Source organism: Ciconia boyciana, chromosome 11 (assembly GCF_034638445.1).
Source record: "Ciconia boyciana chromosome 11, ASM3463844v1, whole genome shotgun sequence".
NCBI classification, from domain to species: Eukaryota; Metazoa; Chordata; class Aves; order Ciconiiformes; family Ciconiidae; genus Ciconia; species Ciconia boyciana.
Window position 1 is genome coordinate 18,050,740 of NC_132944.1, and position 19,220 is coordinate 18,069,959.

The window sequence follows — 19,220 nt, forward strand, 5'->3', positions numbered from 1 at the left end:
AAAATGGCAATATATTTAAACAGTAATAATTTTGATGTTTTCTTTGCTGCTAGATTAAGCAGGGGAAGCCGCATGTAGTGGATTCAAGTCCATCATAATCTGCATATGACGTGAGAAATCAGTCCTTGTCAACACTGCCAGGATTGGTTGCATGCATCACATTTAATGGGCTTTCTGTTCAGTAGCTTCTGAAAATGGAAAATAATCCACACAAGCTTTTCCCTTCAACCCCATGTAGAGCATTAAATACCATCCCCATGGAGAGAATCTAGGCTACAGCTGCTGAAGATACTTGAGCACCTTTTCTAGTTTTGTAATTCTTGGCTTTTTCAGAACAGAAATAGCAGTAGCATGCTATATTTTGGCTCACTGAGGGGGAGAGTGTTTTTTCAATTAGAGGCTGTTTTCTGAAACTGGAAGAACTCAAAATACATAGTTAAATCTTGTACAAGGGTGGGAGTGGAGGATGCTGAGAGATAAAGCTGCTCTAGGGACAAAGGGCTAGTAGAAAAACTGAGTGATTTTAGAATAAAATTATTTCTTTTTTTTAGTGTTTCTAAGTATTCTTTGATCAAAATGGCAAATCCTGGCTGCTAGGAACAAGGACATTCATTGCTATGGGCTTGGGTTAAACAAATAATATTCTGAAGTGTGTGGATTTCATCCTCACAAAGTGGCGGTGAGGGGAGAGAATGAGTAAAAAATACTAAAGCATGAAGAGAGGGGAGATAGCATGCAGGGCAGTTCTTCATTGTACATCAGTTCTTGAACATGATGCAGAATTCAGATGTCTAAGTAGGAATATCACTTTCCACATAATCAAACCTTTTAGAGGGAAAAATGCCAAATATGCATTTAAGGATATAGTTTTGTAGGATAAAGAGCAGCTTAGAAAATGTGATGGAAAAATCTGAAGTTAGCCATAAACATCATTTACTGGAGAGTTACTTTGTTCCCTTAACTACAGTGTGTGACACAAGTTGTCTTATCTTGCTGAATTAAAAAAAATCCACTATTTTTTTTGTAAGACCTTAAAAAAAAAACTATGTTGTTTTCATTTTGCCATGTAAATTTGCAGTGTTTTTACAGTGAAATTGTGTCAAAATTAATGAACAGGTGATATTAATATGGTAAGATGACAAACTTCAAGAATACTCCTCGGATTGTTTCTAAAATATTCATTTATATTAGCACAGAGACATAACGATATTGCAGTTGGTTTTCTTTAATATACACATTTTAAGGACCTTGTTGTTCAGGACAAGTAATTGTATGATAAAATAAAGGGGCATTTTGGAGTACCAGCACCATCTCAATTAAGCATCCAATGGGGAGGTCTGTGGAGGCAGGAAGACAGCCTTAAAGAATTAGTGCCATCGCTCCTTACAGTCAGCACAGAGAAGGTGATTCCCAACGGTGTTCCAGGCTACTGCTCTCTGACTCTAGAGATGACATGTCACTAGCAGACACCTATCTTGATGTCCTAGGGACCCATCTTTAGGTGAACCTTATCTTCTGTTCAGAGTTCTCCCTGTGTATTTGACACCAATGATTCTACAGCTTCTGCTATTTAAAAAAAGAAGCACAAAACAAAACCCCTAGCCCCCAAAACCAAATAAACTTAGAGAATTGAGACCTGTTTAGATTTCCTCTCAAAAATACATTAAATGTATGAGTAGTACTTATATAGGCTGGGCAAACGCAATGTGCCTATTCTTGAAATTTTACAAAACTGTAATAATATTTGAAAATATTTCAGTGTATCTCAACATTTTTCTTAATTTTAACACTTATTTTTCAGGGTGTAATGTAGAATGCCAGTGTAATTTTTTTTTTTCTAGTATGGGTTATGCAGATTTGAGATCTGTTGTGGCTGTAAAATTAGTCTACTTGCAATGTTACCCTTTAATACTATATTCCTACCTACAACTGCAGGAACACAGCTTGAAGGAAATTTAATTAGGAAAATGAGGCAGATGAAATAGGCAATGTAATGTATATGTGCAATATGAAAAAGAGTAAATACACTTTTCATCTGAATAGTCAGAATAGAAGCTGTGTTAAACGGGGCTGAAATTTTCTTTTATCAGAAATGGATTTCTTTCATTTTCTACCATTACTATGTAATTGTCCCCCTTATTACTGGGATTAGAAAGACTACTATCATTAAAGAAGAAACACCTTTCACCAATTATATTTAGTTTCTGTTTTAGCTGGCAATGACCTCCTCATTATGTGAAAAATGGAAATCCCCGGAGGAACAGATTTAGTGAGGTGATTCCAATCAGCTGGGAAACCTTGTGCACACACTATTTGCATTTCATGACCTGCATGCACGCACCTGTACTGTATTGATTTCTGCTTGCTTACAGGCCATTCAAGCAATAAGCAGGTAGAATTCAGATGACTGAAAACTTACTCTGCTGGTACCAGTTTCCTGCCTCGCTGCACTCTGGAATATTCCAGCCTTGCTGCAGTGTGTTGCTGCGCAGCCACGGATTTTTCAGTCGCACCCATTACTCATTTCCCTAATGTATTTTTTAGCATTTGTATGGGTTCTGAACACAGACGATCATGCTTTACAGAAAAACGCAGAGGATGAGTAGGGCAGAAAACAGCTCAAGTGATATATAATAGATCGTAAATAGTTGTTTAAGAAAAAAAATTCCCATAACCCCCTTTCAGAATTGGAGAGAACAGCACTGGGAAGTCTGCAGTATTACACAGCGCAACCAATACAACTGACACACTTGTTTGAAACACATGCTGCATTTATTTAGTCTGAATCAAGAGACAGAAATGCATTATTCAGATATATTATTGTATAGTAAGCAAATAGAAAAGGTTTTAATACGTGCATTAATTCTATGCATGTTTTAAATATGTTCTAATAATTCTGGGCCAACCCAGTTGGGCAGTAACCTGATTCTTCAAACTATTGCTTAGGGAGGTGTGAGGCCAGTGCTTTTACTGTACTGATCTTTCTGGAATTTTTTTAACAAGATGGCAGTGAAATAAGTAAAGATACATGTGGTAGGTGTATTATGAATACATGGTATAGTCAACCTAAATTCTGTGGTCCACAGAATCTATGTATGGATCCATTTAGCATTTGCTGAAAATGCATTTTTAATTGTTTTTAAAACATTGAAAATACCCATCAATATTAGAGAGCAATGGTGACCCAAACTCTGTGGCTAATGAAGTTGCATATGTTTATTTTGGCAAATGTTGAGTGTATTTACACAGGATGTCAACTCAACTGACAACAGATTTTTTTTTTAAGTCTCTCCTGAACTATCAAAAAGGATGTATGGCATTGTTCTGATAGGGCCATTGGATATGTATGTTTCCCAATACAGCTTAGGGTTAATTTTAATAAAAACATTCCAGTGATGAAATTATGGTCAGTAACTGATAGGGTCCAGATGATGGTGAATATCCTGAAGAGACCCTTCTCCTTTATGGTGTTACTGTGGATTGCAGATGTATTCTCCATAGGGTCACTGGAGGTTGCACAAACTGCCTGTGATGATATAGAGATTTATAGAGTCGTGGCCTTGGTTTCCAGTTGTGAATGAGCTTCTTGGGCCCAGGGAATTCTGCCGTTTCCCTGCCTGCCACAGGTTACCTGCTGGAGCAGTACCTACTGGCTATAGTGCTCTGTTCGACTTCAGGTAAACCCAAATGTCAATTTTGGAATTTCGGCTCTGTTTTGGGCTCTACCATCATTCTAGTATGTTCTACCCACTGCTTTGTGGTACTAGCTCTTCCCATTTTGAGATATTGAACGCTCAGGATTTCCCATGAATTTAATATCTTTTGTATGAAGATGTTAAATGGAGGCCTTAAGGCCAGATTAGTAGTCTGCTATTAAATCTAAATAGGATTCCAAATCCTCAGAGTTAAAGGGGAAAAGAGAGATACAATTTTATTGTATGGATAGCAGGATATTGGGTAGGGTAGTGGAATGTTTAGATGTGTAGCAGAATATTTAGGATATTTAGATATTTAAGCTAGAAGAGAAGATCTTCATATTGGATTTCTTGTTGGAATAAAATTGTCTTTTATTGCTTATCAGCTCTCCCATATGGTCCTTGTCTGTCCCAAAACCAGTACCTGCAGCGATGTTTTGACTTAGCAAAACTTTTACCTCGGGGGATGCCCTTGCCCTTAACATGAAGCCCTTAACACAAAGCCCTTAACACAAATTTAACCTTGGTTCTTGTAATTATCAATATTTCTTCCATTCTGCAACTTGAAGAATTTCACAACATACACTTCAGAGTGGGATTTGGTTATTTTTAACAGTGAGTTTCAGAGTCACTGTTAGACTGGGCAAGACCCACAGGAGTCCCTAGTAATTTTAGATAGATAATTAGAATAGAAGAGCACCAGGTCATCCATTTCCAGCTTCCCTGGAGTCTCAGTTGCTGAAGCATGGGATCCAGGCCTTATTTCCAATGTCATCAACCTTATCCTGCTATTGTTTATTGGTTTTTGCTTATGGCGGCAAACAGCCAGAGGACTTCTCCTGGTGATTACCAAAATCTCAGGTTCTCTGCCTCCTTAAATTGAATTTCAAAGCATCAGATTTTAAAATCAGCATCTGTTATTTTAAAGCCTTCGTTCTGTGTTTAAGTCTATTCCATGTCTCTCTGGACAGTGCTTTTAGTTATCAGTAGTCTGGAAGAGAGAATAAGGAATGATCTGTAGTACTTTTATTTCTGTCCATAGTATTGCTAGATGCAACAGCAGGTGTGGTGGTACATTTGATTTTCCACCTACTGGAGATACTAGCTTACAGTTTCATCACCGGATGGTAGCACTGGCTATTTAATGTGTTTTGCTCCTTTGTCAGAATCATTTCCTTCATTGTAAAGAGAACCATGTCTCTTTATCATATCATGTAAAAACATTCTTGCATGTTTTAATCAGAATGAGAAAGCCCCACAGGGGGGTTGGCTGATGGACTGCTTAAGAGAAATGAGGAAGATTGGAGTTCCTGATAATTTTTTTTTTTTTCAGACATCAGCACAAGATAGCAGGTGTTTCCTCTGGTAAGCAATTCTTCTAGTAGCTAAAGAGACTTGATTTTTGTATGCTGTCAAGTTTCAGGTTTAATATACGGTAAGGGACGCATCTTTTCAGACACTTAATCTTCTGTTGACTTTATGGGGAAAAAAATTATTATAGAACCTTTTCAGATCTTTGAAACAGGGATGGTTAAAATCTCCACTTTTCCATGGTCTGCTCAAGCATTTCCTTTAATCTGTGATTTTCAAAAATTAAGCAGCCACCATGTCTTGTTTTGAGCATGTGTATTACTTGAACGTGTAGTCATCTGATGGGTTACTGTATCTTATAGTAAGTTTTATACATGTTTTTCTGGTGTAAAGCCTGACTAGATACATCTGCTATCCTTAATTTAGTTAAGTTCTTTTGTGGAATCAGATAACTGAAAAAGCCAGAACTTCCTTCCAAAGAACAAGCACTTCTCAAAGACACTTTCAAAGTGTGTGCACCTCGAGGGGGTTGTTACATGTACTTTTGGTTGGAGCATAAACAAGGAGCAGGACCTTAAGTTACAATAAATCTTTTAGAATAAGAACCGAGTTTGGGTCTTGCTAAACACAGTAGGCTTGCAAGAAAAGAACTGCAGCAAAAGACTCAACATGACTCTAACAGTATCTTTCCCCATCTAAAGCAACTTATAAAACCGAATTTTCTGATTAGTCACTTGGTTCAAGCAAGGTAATGTTAGTGTAATGCTTTCGATGTGTCTGAAGTATTGTCACATGAAATTCTTCTTTACTTCATCTTTTACCCTGCAGCACCTTGGATATTTCTGTTTGAATTAAATACTTGAAATACTCTAGGGCTTAAAGACCTAAAATAGACACTCTTAGGATTGTGCCTTATTTATTTAAGAAAGATTTTCATCCTCACCAGGAGGAGAGAAAATTTTGGTGAATGAAAGTGGAAATCTTTGGCTTTCTTTGCGTAAGAGAAAATGTTGCACACAATTATTGATTGTCTTCACATTTCCTTTGCTCAAACTAGAAAGCATGGGTGGAAAAGGACTAAATATGCTTTCCTTAATTTGTCAGTATTTCTTCAGTTGAGGTATTTAGTGGAGAGATTGATTTAGAAAATGTGGTTTCTTTATTTCCTAAGTCCTGTGTGCATTGATTTGCATTGCGGCAAAGGGCACGTGAAATACTGTTTGTGCTTCTCCAAGCACATATGACTCAAATGTATACAATGCAGAACAAATGAAAATGGGAGGGAGAAATGACGTCCTCTGTCTAGAATTTTGTAGCCCTGCCAAGATGATGAGAAAAGGGTTTAAGAAATTCTATGTAAAATTTTTGCTTTGGAAAGAAGCCCTTTCCACCACCCCTTCGAAGAAGTGGTACTTTTAGGAAAGCCTTACCAACCTTTCCAAAACACCCAATGCCTTGGTGAGCCCAGGAGGCACTTTCGTTCAGAATCCGCCTAGGCAATTTGGTTGTCTTATTCCTGTTTGGAAAGGCAAAGTCAGTCCTTTAATCATCTAACTATTGTCTCTTTCAGACCCTGAAGATTAATCATGCTGAGATTCGGGCAGCACCTCATCAAGCCCTCCGTGGTCTTCCTGAAGACTGAGCTCTCCTTTGCTCTTGTGAACCGGAGGCCGGTGGTCCCAGGGCGTATCCTTTCGAGCAGCGCCTGGACGATGGGCACCCGTACTCTTGGGAAAAGCCGGAGGAGCTCGGTGCGCTTCAAAGGCCAGGTAGGATGCTACACGGGTTTATTCTGAAACCAGGCAGTGGAACGTAACACGCTTCATCGGTGGTGCAGAACTGCCGAAAACAGTTGCTTAGCAACTGTGACCTTAGAGGTGAATTTCTATTGACCTTTTCACCACAGAAGATGTATAAACAACCAGGTGCTACTAAAAGCATTTTAAAGTGTATCTGAGGTGGTACTGTTTAAATTTCATATTATGCTAAATAACACATCCTGCTTCTCTTTTAATAACGTCACTTATTTTTAGATGCGGTAACTTCTTTATTCAGGATTTTCAACTTCTCCTAGCTAAATGTACACGATTTGTCAAACAGCAGCAGAATCCTGTATGAAGACTCTTATTTTTTTGGGACAGATTGCTTTGATTAATTTAGGTAGGAATGGATTAAATAAACCATCTGTATAGCGCACATATTTCCCGAGCCCCATGTTGTAAAAAGGAAGCCCCATGTTGTAAGTAAAATTCTCAGTTTAGAAACTGTACAGGAACTTGATTCTGCAAGATGCTAATTGTACCTATTCAGTGTATTTTGTAGTGTAGCATATTATTTTCCAGTCAAAACTCTGCTGCTGTGTAACTTGTGCTGATATCAGTGGCTGGAGGTGGAACTTTTCAGAAATACTCAAGACTGATCACTTCATTTCCATGAAGGACATGGTAAAATTTTAGTAGGAACTCAGGCAATGGCTGAATGTGTTTTGGGAAAAGAAGAAAGTCGTCTGGAGTTTATTGAAAGCTTTCTTGTTCTTCTGTAGTTTTATGTTGTTTCTTTCATAATCTAACGTATAATTTAAAATTTAGTAACCTTCCATATTTTTTTTTAAACCCATAAATGTGTTTCTGAAATATGGAACCTTCCTCTCCTCTCGTCCCTTCTGTAATTATAATTGTTCAATATAGAACTTGTCTCTACGCCTGCTTTGAATGGTGTCTGTTTGTACCAGAAGTCAGATCATTTGGTTATAAATGCGTGGCAAAGATGCATAGACTTTATAGAAACTTTAAAGGTGTTACTATCTCACTAGTATATTTTAATGAATTATATCTCACCAATATATTTTAATGAATTAAATGAACAGTTCTTCTCAACTTCAAGTTTCTGAAGTATCTGATGTAAATCAGTGTGATTTACAGATTTGTCATTAAAAAACCCCCACATTTTCACAGCTACCTGAAGGCAGTATCGTATCAGTCACTGTGAGATGCAGAGCCTGTAAACGCCTGAGCAGTATGTTGGTATATGCATTGTCCACATCAGAGAGTAAATAAAATGTTATCTGTACTGTGTGTGCAAGTTTTAAAAACAACAGTTAATGATTTTTTTCAATCAATCAGTTAAGTGAACAATTGCATCTGTTGTTAAAAATAAAGAAGAGTTATTTCAGGTGAAAGATACTTCTTTTAAAGTTTTGTGGGCACCTAGTAATGACAATTTAAGCAGCCTATAAAAGTTAATTATTACAAGCTTCTTTCCTTCTTAAATAATTAAAGATTATAAACTCTAGTTGTATAGTTATTGCTGACTGTTTGGCAGATACATTTATTTGCTCAGGTTTAGCTTTGTTATCCCATAATGAGTATTGCAGCATATTTTATAGTGTCACATTGTTTTAATAGCTCATGTGTTGTAATATATAATGTAGTCTTTGTTTCTCCATTGAATAAATGTTCAGGTAATAAAAACCCAACCCTTTCCCTTTCTCATTACAATAAGAAAAAATTAGAAAAGATCTTGATGCAAAGGCTAGAATACAGTATGTAAAATAGAGCAATTTGCAGTTGTAAGCCTTTAAAATGTCTGTATAATGCAGCATTCATCTCAAGACCTGGCAGTAACAAGTGTATTTTCTTTGTTTTATTGCAATAATTTTATCTGCCTTGTCTTTGGCACACTTGTGACATTCCTTTTCATTTTTTTTTTTCAGTAGAAAATAAAATATTAATGTGTGTGAATTAGAGAGACAAAGGAAATCAGTTTGAAAGCCAGCTCACTCCAGGTGGTGGCTTTAATTAACTAGTAAGGTTGAAATTCCATCTTGAAACAGAACGTAGGATTGGAGTTGTGAATTTGCTGTAATAGTTTTAAAATAAAGCTATACTCTGGAAAAAATTCAGTCAAAATGGTCTTGTGGAGTTCAGTGTTCGTGATTTGAGCAATGCCAAAGTATGTTTATTCAGTTAACACATTACAAAGTTTTGTTTTGTTTATTTCCAGCTGCCAATTCTGTGAATTCAGTTGACACTTGAAAGTCAAACTGTGCTAATAGTAACCAAGAATAGGAATAGCAAGAACATAGTATTCACGGTAAGGAAAGAGTTCCCCTGTTCCTGGAGAAAGCTGCCTCAATTGCCCCAGCATTAGACTTCTGTCTAATGGGTGCGTGCTAGTTCATGGACTCAGGAACCTGTTCGTAATAGGATCCCCTTGAGTGAAGATGTGATTATTGCAGATTCTTGAATAGGAAGTAACGGGGATCTTGCTATTGAGTAAGGGATATCTGGCATTCAACTGGAATCTCTACTGTGTAAGCTAAAATATGCGCATGTGTTTGACAGTAGTAGGAAACTCCTTCACCTCTTTTGGCACAACCAAATGGAGAGGGAGAGCTACACGTGGTCAGCGTGCAGGATTAGTGCGTGTTCCCCTTGGGACAGCCAGTCCCTTTGCTGTCACCTAACAGGAAAATGATTAAGGCTCAGAGGTGTCTGACCACAGTCTGTCTGAAGACATCAAGTCACTCAACTCCCATGACAACATGAGGAGTACGTACCTGCTCTGTTCTTGCATATACTTCAAAGGGGAAGATGGGGCTTCCCTGCCCCTTCTACTTGCCTGTCTTAGAGCAGCCACGCACATGGTATTGGGGACAGTCTTGATTAATGAGGTATTGTTTTCTGGGGTGTGTTTTTATGTTGGTTTTCTGTTTTGTACAGGAATGGCATGATTTTGTTTTGCTAATGCCTGTGAATTGTTATGGAGCCAAGAGTCTAGGTGGGAATACTGTATGCAGTGCACATCTTAGCAGTTAGCTTGGGAGTGGGGAGGAGGTGAGCTGGTTATTGTGTAAGCTTGCTGGGATTTGTACGCTTACACAGGTACCGATACCGTTTTCTGTGAAAAGTAGGGTGTTTCCTCTAAGTTCTGTTAGCTTGCTGCTCTGCAAAGAGTGATTGTGAAAGAAGTAATTTGTGGCTCCCTTGAACAACTGCGTAGTTGTTTTAAAGGAGGTAGCTATTCAATAGCTGGAATAGTGCAGGGATGTGCCTATAGTCAGCAAATGCATTGCTTCTGTCACACAAAAGGCACAAGACGAACTGAATCGGCTCATGCAACCAGCATGAGCTAAGCTTCTACTTGTCTTCTTACTTAAATTATTTCATTCAGAACCTTGCTGCTTCCGTAGTTCAGAGCAGAACTGTAGTGTCTTTATAAAGAAAATCCATCTGCTCTTTGACAGAGACTTTTTGCTCTTTAATATGGTAACAAATACTTAGTGAATGAGCTACCATTTTATTGATGTTTTCCTAGCCATACGCCATAGCTTTACATGGTTTTGTTCACATCTTCAATAAATATGAACTGGTTTTTTTATCACTGCCTTTCTCATTGCATTGTGCAGGGTACTTGCTTTCATCTTGTGTTAAACATGAAAAATGAATTTGAACATTAGTAGAATCCATTTGGGGACTAGGACTTTTATTATAAATAGAATTATTCATTTGTTATGTCCAATTTTTTTTCAGCAGACAAGGTATTGATCTTTGGATTTGTGTTCAGGATGCCATAAGAAGAACTAGCACAAAAGGAACACAGCAACATTTGTAAATTGATTGAATGCAATATGTAATGACAGAGACAAACATCAGATCTATGGCAATACTATATTATACAAAGCATTTTTCAACAGTTTATTGAATTGGTTATTAAAAAGAACAGGCTTTCCAGCTGGGAACAATGAGCTGAGGGTTATCAGGACCAAGCAATTTTATAGAGATTTGTGGTGGACAGTGTGGATCCTTCAGTAAGTGTACATGTATATGTGTGTGTAATAAATTAGAATAAACACTTTACAATAACTTTTCATCTGGGTTTGATTATGAAAAGGTTTTTCCATTTAAAAAAAAGAAAGGAAAAAAAAAAGCCACTGTTTGACTGTTATATACTGAATTTTGCTGGACTATTTGGTATTGCTATTTTCGTAGAGATCTAGTGTTTTCCACCAGAAAGTATTCTGATTGCGGGGAATAGGCCATATATAAAAACCCAAAGCATGTGATATTTTCTGGCAACTTCATCACTATATGAAGTTAATGGTCATTATTTGTTGCCGAGACAGTGTGCTGTACTGTGAGTTACTGCAGCTTGTTCCTTTTATTAATGAGTAGAGAAAACATTAGTTGAACCAGATGCTCCTTCAAAGACTTGATAACACCCTAAGCTGCAGTGTAATTGTTCTGGGTCTGGTGCATGGGTGGGATGGGATCCAGGGTCATGCAATGTACAAATAGCATCTGCTTTGCTGTACAATTTGTCTGTTTGTGAGCTTCCCTGTCATATGCTGTCAGAATTGCTGTATTACTTGAGACTGACATATTCTGTGTTGTCACAAATGATTGCTGCTTTTCTTAAAAGATTTGCAGTAAGAAAGAAATAATCCTTTTGATTAGTATTATTTGTTAATATATTTAAAAAGTAATTTTCAATTTAGTTACAGTCCTGACAGAATTTCTGTTGAAGATAGCACACTGGCTCTGGAAAGAGCAGTAGTAGTGTCTCACAAGTTTGGTTGAAAACAATGGTGTTTAGCATGTATATGAAATTTTAATTCTTCATAAAGTTACAGAGCTGTTGTTTATTGTGATTTAGTTAGTTTGTACATTGCACATTTATCACATCTGTATTTATGCTACATAATTATGAATTTTATGGTTTTTAGCCTAAACAAGTGCTAATATTTGCCATAAAACTAAGTTTTAGAAAATAAAATTCAGTTATATTGCAGAATATATAAATTTGCATTTACATATTGCAATAATGTACACTGCACTGCTACAACTACACATTATACATATCGAACCCTGCGGGAAAGTACTCTTTAGTGCTTGTTACAGAAGCTTTGTATGCATTACTATTATTATTAGTTCGCTTTAGCACAATGCTAAGGAGCAGCCATGCTCCTTTTAGCTCTTTAGCAAAGAGCTAAAAATAAGGGGTTTTGGTAAAGACTTTCTAAGCTAAATAGGATCCTGGAGATAGCAAGGGAATAACATGGAGGCAGAAAATGTTGTTTGGTGCAATCAGGAGTGAACTACTTACATGAATTTCTCCAAATGTCTAGTAACTCTAGAGGAAGAGAGTACTAGGAAGAGGATGAAGTACCTTTGCTGGTGTAGAAAAGACCTCCTGAATGGGAAGAACAGATATAAATGATGAATCTTGTGTGAAAATGTGGGGGAAGTATAGAGTATATTTCTTCAGCAGGAACGCAGAAGAGATTCAGACTTACTTTCTGTATTGTCAGTATTAGATACATTCTTTTTGAGATACCATACTGAAGCTGTTGAGCATCAGTGGAAAGTCCCAAGTTTTTTGTGTTTTTTTTTCTCAGGTCCCAAATAAAGCTGTTCCATGACTCTTCCTTATATGAGCAGTCCTGATCCTTCAGGTAGGGCTTATTAATGCCACAATGTTTACTTGCACAAATGAGAGTAAGAAAAACAGTTCCTATGCTTAATAATTTTTAGCTAAATTAAACTATGTTGCGCAGAGGGTAAGGAGTGGGACTGCACCCTTGGCAGCAGCAAGCCAGTAGATCAGCTTCACTGTATTCTCAAGCTACCTTCTGGGAAAAAAGTTCTCCTCAGGCAGCCCAAATAATGAGTGCTCCACTCCGTGTATGCAGAACACTTGAATTTAGTGGTGATAGAGAGGCCAGTTAATTATCTCCTGGCTGGAGTCATTTTGTTTGCAGTCTACAAACAAAGGGATGGTGTTTGCCTCGCATTAGGAAATGCTGCTTCTGAAGATAAGAGGTTCAGGACTCTGTGCACAAAAGCTTGTCTGTCTGTCTTATTTGGGGGGCTGGAGTTCAACAGTATCATTTGGTCTGATAAAAATACTTTCTCTCCCTTCAAATCCTTGCTTGAAAGGTGCTCACTGTTGAAGGAGAATGTACTTCACCATAAGGATTTACCTATTCTGTTTGCGTTGTTATAGTTGCATTAATATAATAGTGTTGGTGAAAATCCCATTCTCAATGCTTTGTGCTAGTATTTTAAATAGAAAGAAAAAAATGAAAGTAATGAAATCAAAAGTATTTTTTGCTGATTTGCAAATGGATTAAGTTACTAACTATATTACTCATTTACCTGCATTCAGCAGGTTAGTGATAAGAATTTCTCGGGTTGTAGCACAACCTGAAGAGGCATTAAAAAAGCTGTCTTAAGGCCACATCTGGGAGACGCAGTAGCTCCTAGGCTGGAGCCTGGTGCATCTTACCAAATGCCATGGAGGGATGAGTAGTCTCTTATTAGTGATGTGTTCAACTGACCTTCAAACCTCGCTGTACGGAGAGTAATGAGGTCTCTGAAAAATGGGCTTGTAAGCTGGGTGTCATAACAGGTTGGATCTGTGCAATTAAATTTCTTGGCTGTATTGCTAACATATGCTGAAATCCAGCTAAAAAATTCCAATTCCATTTTAGTCTAATCCCTTTTATTCACCTGTTCATTGTCATCGTTGATTGGAACTTACAAATGACTTAAAGAAAACCACATTATGCATGAACCTCTCTACTGCTTTGTGTGTGTCAGGGGCACTCACTGTGCAGTTTTGAAGGTGTGTTACTAATGTATGTCCTCTAAAAGTGGAACTGCTTGTCCTTACAAGCTCCAGGGACATGCAGAAGAATTTTTGAAACCTTGTCTGAGAGTCCCACCATTGCGGTACCTATTATGCATACTTACACCATGCCCATAAAGTAAAGAACAACTTGGAAAGCCTGTTCTTGTTGTCATAAAAAAAAATGTAAAACATCTAAATTTTAGATCAATTGGCTGATGATAGAGGCTGCCTACTGTCTTCCCAATGTTGTGATTTTTATTTTTATGATATAATTGTTGAGACCCTGTTTTATATGAAAGCAGCTTATTTTTTTGAGGTTGAAAATATTTAATTAAACTTACATTCATATTTAAAATTATTTCACTGTGTGTTAGGTTAGTTACAGCCTCCCATTTTGTCATGTTTGTCCTCATTAACAATTTGCAAAGCATATTAGCATTTTTCACATCAACTTACAGCTATAGTTTTATAGTAACTGACTTAAGTGAATTTACTTTGAGGTTCCTGTCATTGGGGTGGCAGAGATCATCTGGAAAGAAGAGTTTACCCATTCATATTTTAGCATAGCAAGAAACCTGGCTAAATGTTTAGTGAGAAAAGCCTCATCCTAAGGAGCTGGAAGAAGTCAAGTTTAAAAGACAGAGGAACAAAGCTATGTAGAAGGAAGTAAAATTAAGAGGTAGCAAACTTTTGTATGAAAAGTGGCAGGGAAACTGAGGTGGGATTCAGAAAAAAAAAAAAAAAACATAAAATGAGTGTTTCCTTTGAGGTTTAACACAATAATTGGCATTCTTGTTTAAAAAAACTGTCAAGTCCTGTTTGTAAGTAATGAATACTTTTAGTCCAGCAGTTATTTTCTAGTCTAGTAGAGAGCAAATTTGTAATTGGTGTGGTTATTGAACAAACCTGTAATTTTATCCTTTTTATCATATCAGTAAACCCAAACAAACTCAACAGCCATAAATGGACAATAGATAACACGTACAAAAGGGGTGTTTGCTGCCGTTGCAATTTTGCCACTACAGAAGATTTAAGTACCTGCATCAATAGCAGATATCCATGTGCTTTGCATTCAGGTACCAATTACCATGAACTTTATAAAAGAAAGGAATAAAAATATTTTTTTTTTTTGTCTCAGCACATAACTGAATTTAAATTCAGCTTTTTTTTATTCTTTTGTTTTAAGTAGTTTCTGACTAATGAAGGAGATGACAGTTACAAGCTGTTCCCATTACAGTTTGTGCGTCTAGGACCTTTCGTCCTCAACATAGCCATCAGAATGTGATAGGCAGCACACACACAGTTAACTGAGTCTGGGCAAGGTATTGCATGGCTTGCTCTTATGGCAGAATATAATTAAAAGAGATGATTGGAATACATGGTTATTCATAATAGATGTCACACAATTACCATAAGTAATGCAATACATGCAAAATCTCCATTTGTAATGAAAATAGATTTGCTGGAAAGTCAATTGGAAATTTCATTTCTTGCTTATTGTTTCTAGCATATTGGAATATTTTGTGCTATTCAGTGTAATACAGCTATGTGTTTTCTTCAAGTACATATTTTTGAGAAGCATCTGACATGAATTTCTTGTTGCAACTCCTAAGAGGAGATCTAGTGATACAATGTTAAACTGTCATCTCTTCTGTTTTCTGAATCTAGAATGTTTGCTGTGAAGAGCCTAGTATTTTTCTGTTGAAACATACATTAATATTCTTTGGTGTACCATAATTATAATCTAAAGAAGGTATTTCATAATTTCACAAGTAATCATCTTGTACTCATTATACTTAAAAGGACCTCTGTCGTGGTTTAACCCAGGTCGGCAACTAAGCCCCTCCCAGCCGCTCGCTCACTCCCCCCTGGTGGGTGGGAGAGAAAAACAGAAGAGGAACAGTGAGAAAACTCTTGGGCTGAGATGAAGAGAGTTTAATAGGGAAAGCAAAAAGCAAAACAAGGAATTCCTTCACTCCTTCCCACGGGCAGGCAGGTGTTCAGCCATCTCCAGGAAAGCAGGGCTCCATCACGCGTAACGGTTACTGGGGAAGACAAACGCCATCGCTCCAAATGTCCCCCCTTCCTCCTTCTTCCCCAGCTTTATATGCTGAGCATGACGCCATATGGTCTGGAATGTCCCTTTGGGCAGTTGGGGTCAGCTGTCCCAGCCGTGTCCCCTCCCAGCTTCTTGTGCCCCCCCAGCCTCCTCGCTGGTGGGGTGGGGTGAGGGGCAGCAAAGGCCTTGACTCTGTGTCAGCACTGCCCAGCAATAAGTAAAACACCCCTATGTTATCAACACAAGTCCAAAACATAGCCCCATACTAGCTACTGTGAAGAAAATTAACTCTATTCCAGACAAAACCAGTACAATCTCCAACAGTGAAGAAGGGAAAACCAGACATACCATGTACATGAAAAATAAGCAGGAATGCTCTCTAAACATACAGAAATGAAGGAATAGTGCACTGTGGTGTGTCATCCTAGTACCTTCTCCAGGGCATAAAGAATGATAAATAATGCCATAGCCTAATCTCTTCAGACTACCTGGTGTAGATGTCAATCCTTTGAGGGTAAATCCAATTTACTGTATTTCCCCAGTGAGTGCAGATGTCTGAATAGAGTCCAGTCACCGATACAGATTTCTTCAGAGGCAACTTAAGGAATACTGTTCACAAAAGAAATATTCTCTGAAGCAGTACTAGACTTCTGGATAGCTGTGCAAAATAACTGAGCTTTGAGATGCAAGGCCCCACCTCTGTTGGGCTTCACCCCTTCTGGCATCTGTTGCTTTTTAGGTAGGACAAAGTCCTTCCCTCCTTTGCCTCCTCTCCACCGCCGTAGCACAGTTAACTCGTGCCCAGTGGTGTGCTTTCCTCCACTGCCTGCTCAGGAAGGTAGCGCATACAGTCTCTCCCACTTTGCTGTGTGCCCAAAGCTGCTCAGCTGTGCTCCTTTGTTTGTTTAGGAAATGCTTTCTCCTGGGGGTTGGAACTGGCAGGTGAGACTGTCCAAGACAGTGATTCCAAATGGCCCTATAATTGCTTTGCAGAGCATCAGCTGAGGGTCGAGCACCTTCTCTGAGCAAGGTAATTGGGTAAATTATGTTTTAATAAGTTGTCTTGTGTAAAGTTAGGTATGAACATAGCAGGCAATGGAGGCTTTGTTATAAAATGAGGCTACAGTAGGAAATGGAGTGCATAATTCATTGATACAGATGTATTTCACTTATCACTCATACTATATCTAGGTTTCTAAGGTTGCATAAGTGTGTATAGTCTGCTATTTATTTGCTAATGTATTTACTTTTTGCTATTCCTTGTAACCTGCTGACTTCTAATGTTTCTGATCAAAACATATAGACCTCCGCACCTCTCAGTGAGCTCTCTTGAGCAGATGTTCATGTTGTACAATAAAACTTGAAAATTCCCCTACTGATACTCTCCAGTTTAACATCATACTGCATTCAGATGAGCGACCTCTCTACAGAAACTGCCTAAGAGCAGCTAGGTTTAGTTCAGGATTTGTTATCTTTATTTGTTAATAATTGGAAGTGCATTGAGATTACCTCATTGCTGTTTGTTTCCTAAATCTGGAAATTGTGTGCGACGAGATTGAGTTTAAGTAGGTGAATTTGGAAATACTGCTTTTTATGCAGTCTGGTCTGATGGACTTCAAGTAGCCGAATACAAGGTTTTGCTCTGATGTGTATGTAAAATGAACTATTTATGAACATATTTTACAAGTGTGGCATTGTATGGTTCTGTATTTCTTTTTCTGTCACTCCCAGGTAGAATTTGCCTGGTTGCAGGGAAAGAATATATGACACAGATTATATATTTATATTATGCTATAGAAATCAATGTTGCCAGAATTCAGCCATAGCAGTTTAGTCATTATAAGCATACTTATAGGAACTTCAGGAACACTTTCTTAGGCTCAGTTTTGTTAATGATGATTCAGTTGGAATAGAACCTAGCTCATTTGGTACATAGCCCACTTTACTACATTCGTACTCTAGGGATAAAGTTGAGAAAAAATACCATAAGGATATAGTTCAGTAAATAAATTGCATTCCTGGCTGAGAAGAAACCCAGAACCCAATTGTGAAAACATTACATTTCTGTTTATGCTATTGAATTCAAAATCATGTGTGATTTGGGGGGCAAGAGGGAGAAGGAAGAAGAGAGAAGTAGAGAAGGGGGAGAGGGAAATAGGTTTGTATTTGCCTTCTTGCTTTTGACCTTTTGGGTGCATCTGGGTAGTGTTTATACAGTTATACAGCTTCTTTTACAGCACACTTCTTACTTTTTTACTTTTCGGGAGGGGAAAAAGTTCATGCAGTGAACTTATTCCAGGAGCTTTAAGAGCTCAAAATGTAGCGAGACTTGTGATAGCATTACAAGAATATAAAAGAAGTTGCCAGAATGTACAATTTTGCCAGAGAAAGGTGGAAAATAGCTTGATCATACCTGCCTATATGGGAACACAATTTCCAGGAATAAACTCTTAGACTAACAAAGGCGTTAATAAGAGCCATAGCTGTAAATTTGAAGCTGGAGATATGTGCAGTGATATATACATATATATATATATATATAAAAATATTGAGAGTAACTAGTGACTGAAACAAATTGCTGGAGTTGAGGAGCATTTGTTATTATTTGGTACTTTGAGATCAAGATAGGACTTCACTTTAAGGGTAATAGGAAACTATTATCTTCATGGAGGAGTGATAATGATCGAATCTGTGGGTTGAGGTGGAGGAAATCAGAATAGTTGATCTCTTTCTCTCTTACTGGCTGAATGATGTGGACTGTCGGTGGAACAACAATGAGCTGTGACACTTTTTGCCATTCTCAAGTCTTCAGAATGAAATCTCATCTTCTTTAGAAGAAAGATTGATATAAGAAGGAAGGAAGAGATGTGCATTAGAAAGTAAAGTCAAGATAATGGGATAACCTTTCAAAACACAGGTGGGTCTTATTTTTGAAGTGGTATCATTTAACTTTGAAAATAGTAATGAAGAACTTCAAATAAAGCAGCTTTATTGATGTGCAATTTTGATATTCCTGCCAGGAGCTTGAAGGGAACATAACGTTACCCTATTGCTGTCTATTAATAGCTAATTTAGAATTTGTTTAAATGCTACTTAACTTACATATTAATGATTGTATTTCTTTAAGTCTGAACACTTAACGTAAGTTCTGTGAATGGCATCTAATGTATAGCAAAATTGAATTACTTTGAACTGCATGTGAAAAAAGGCCGATGTTTTGGGATTTTAATTTTGCCTATTCTTGAGGACATAGCAGGATACCTCTGCCAAGCACTACCTACCTGTTGAATGTTTGGGTGCAAGAATCACCATCAGTGTTGAAAACAGCCTAGCGCTTTCTTGTTCGAGCCAAATGCCGTGTGTCTCAATGTTCTATTGAAATTTTTGGCAGAAAGTCCACCTGTCATATTTGCAAAATGAAATTATATGTTCCCCTCCGCAATTACTTTAGCTCCAGGTAGTGCAAATGAAAGACAAAATTGAAACAAACTTTTTAATATACTCCGTTCTACATAGTTCTGTTG

The 19,220-nt window shown here is 37.6% G+C and overlaps 1 protein-coding gene across 8 annotated transcripts in view; it reads left to right on the plus strand.

Moving 5' to 3' along the window:
* Nucleotides 1-19,220, plus strand: part of FHIT (fragile histidine triad diadenosine triphosphatase) — a 641,137-nt gene that overhangs the window by 197,630 nt on the left and 424,287 nt on the right. For 6 of the 8 annotated variants that reach the window (XM_072875902.1, XM_072875908.1, XM_072875904.1 and 3 more), the window contains one exon: nucleotides 6,577-6,692. In XM_072875902.1, the coding sequence (XP_072732003.1) occupies nucleotides 6,593-6,692 (100 nt within the window). In that variant the 5' untranslated portion in view covers nucleotides 6,577-6,592. Of the gene's footprint in view, nucleotides 1-6,576; nucleotides 6,776-19,220 lie in introns of all 8 variants that reach the window. The other 2 variants (XM_072875907.1, XM_072875906.1) reach the window with 1 other exon arrangement.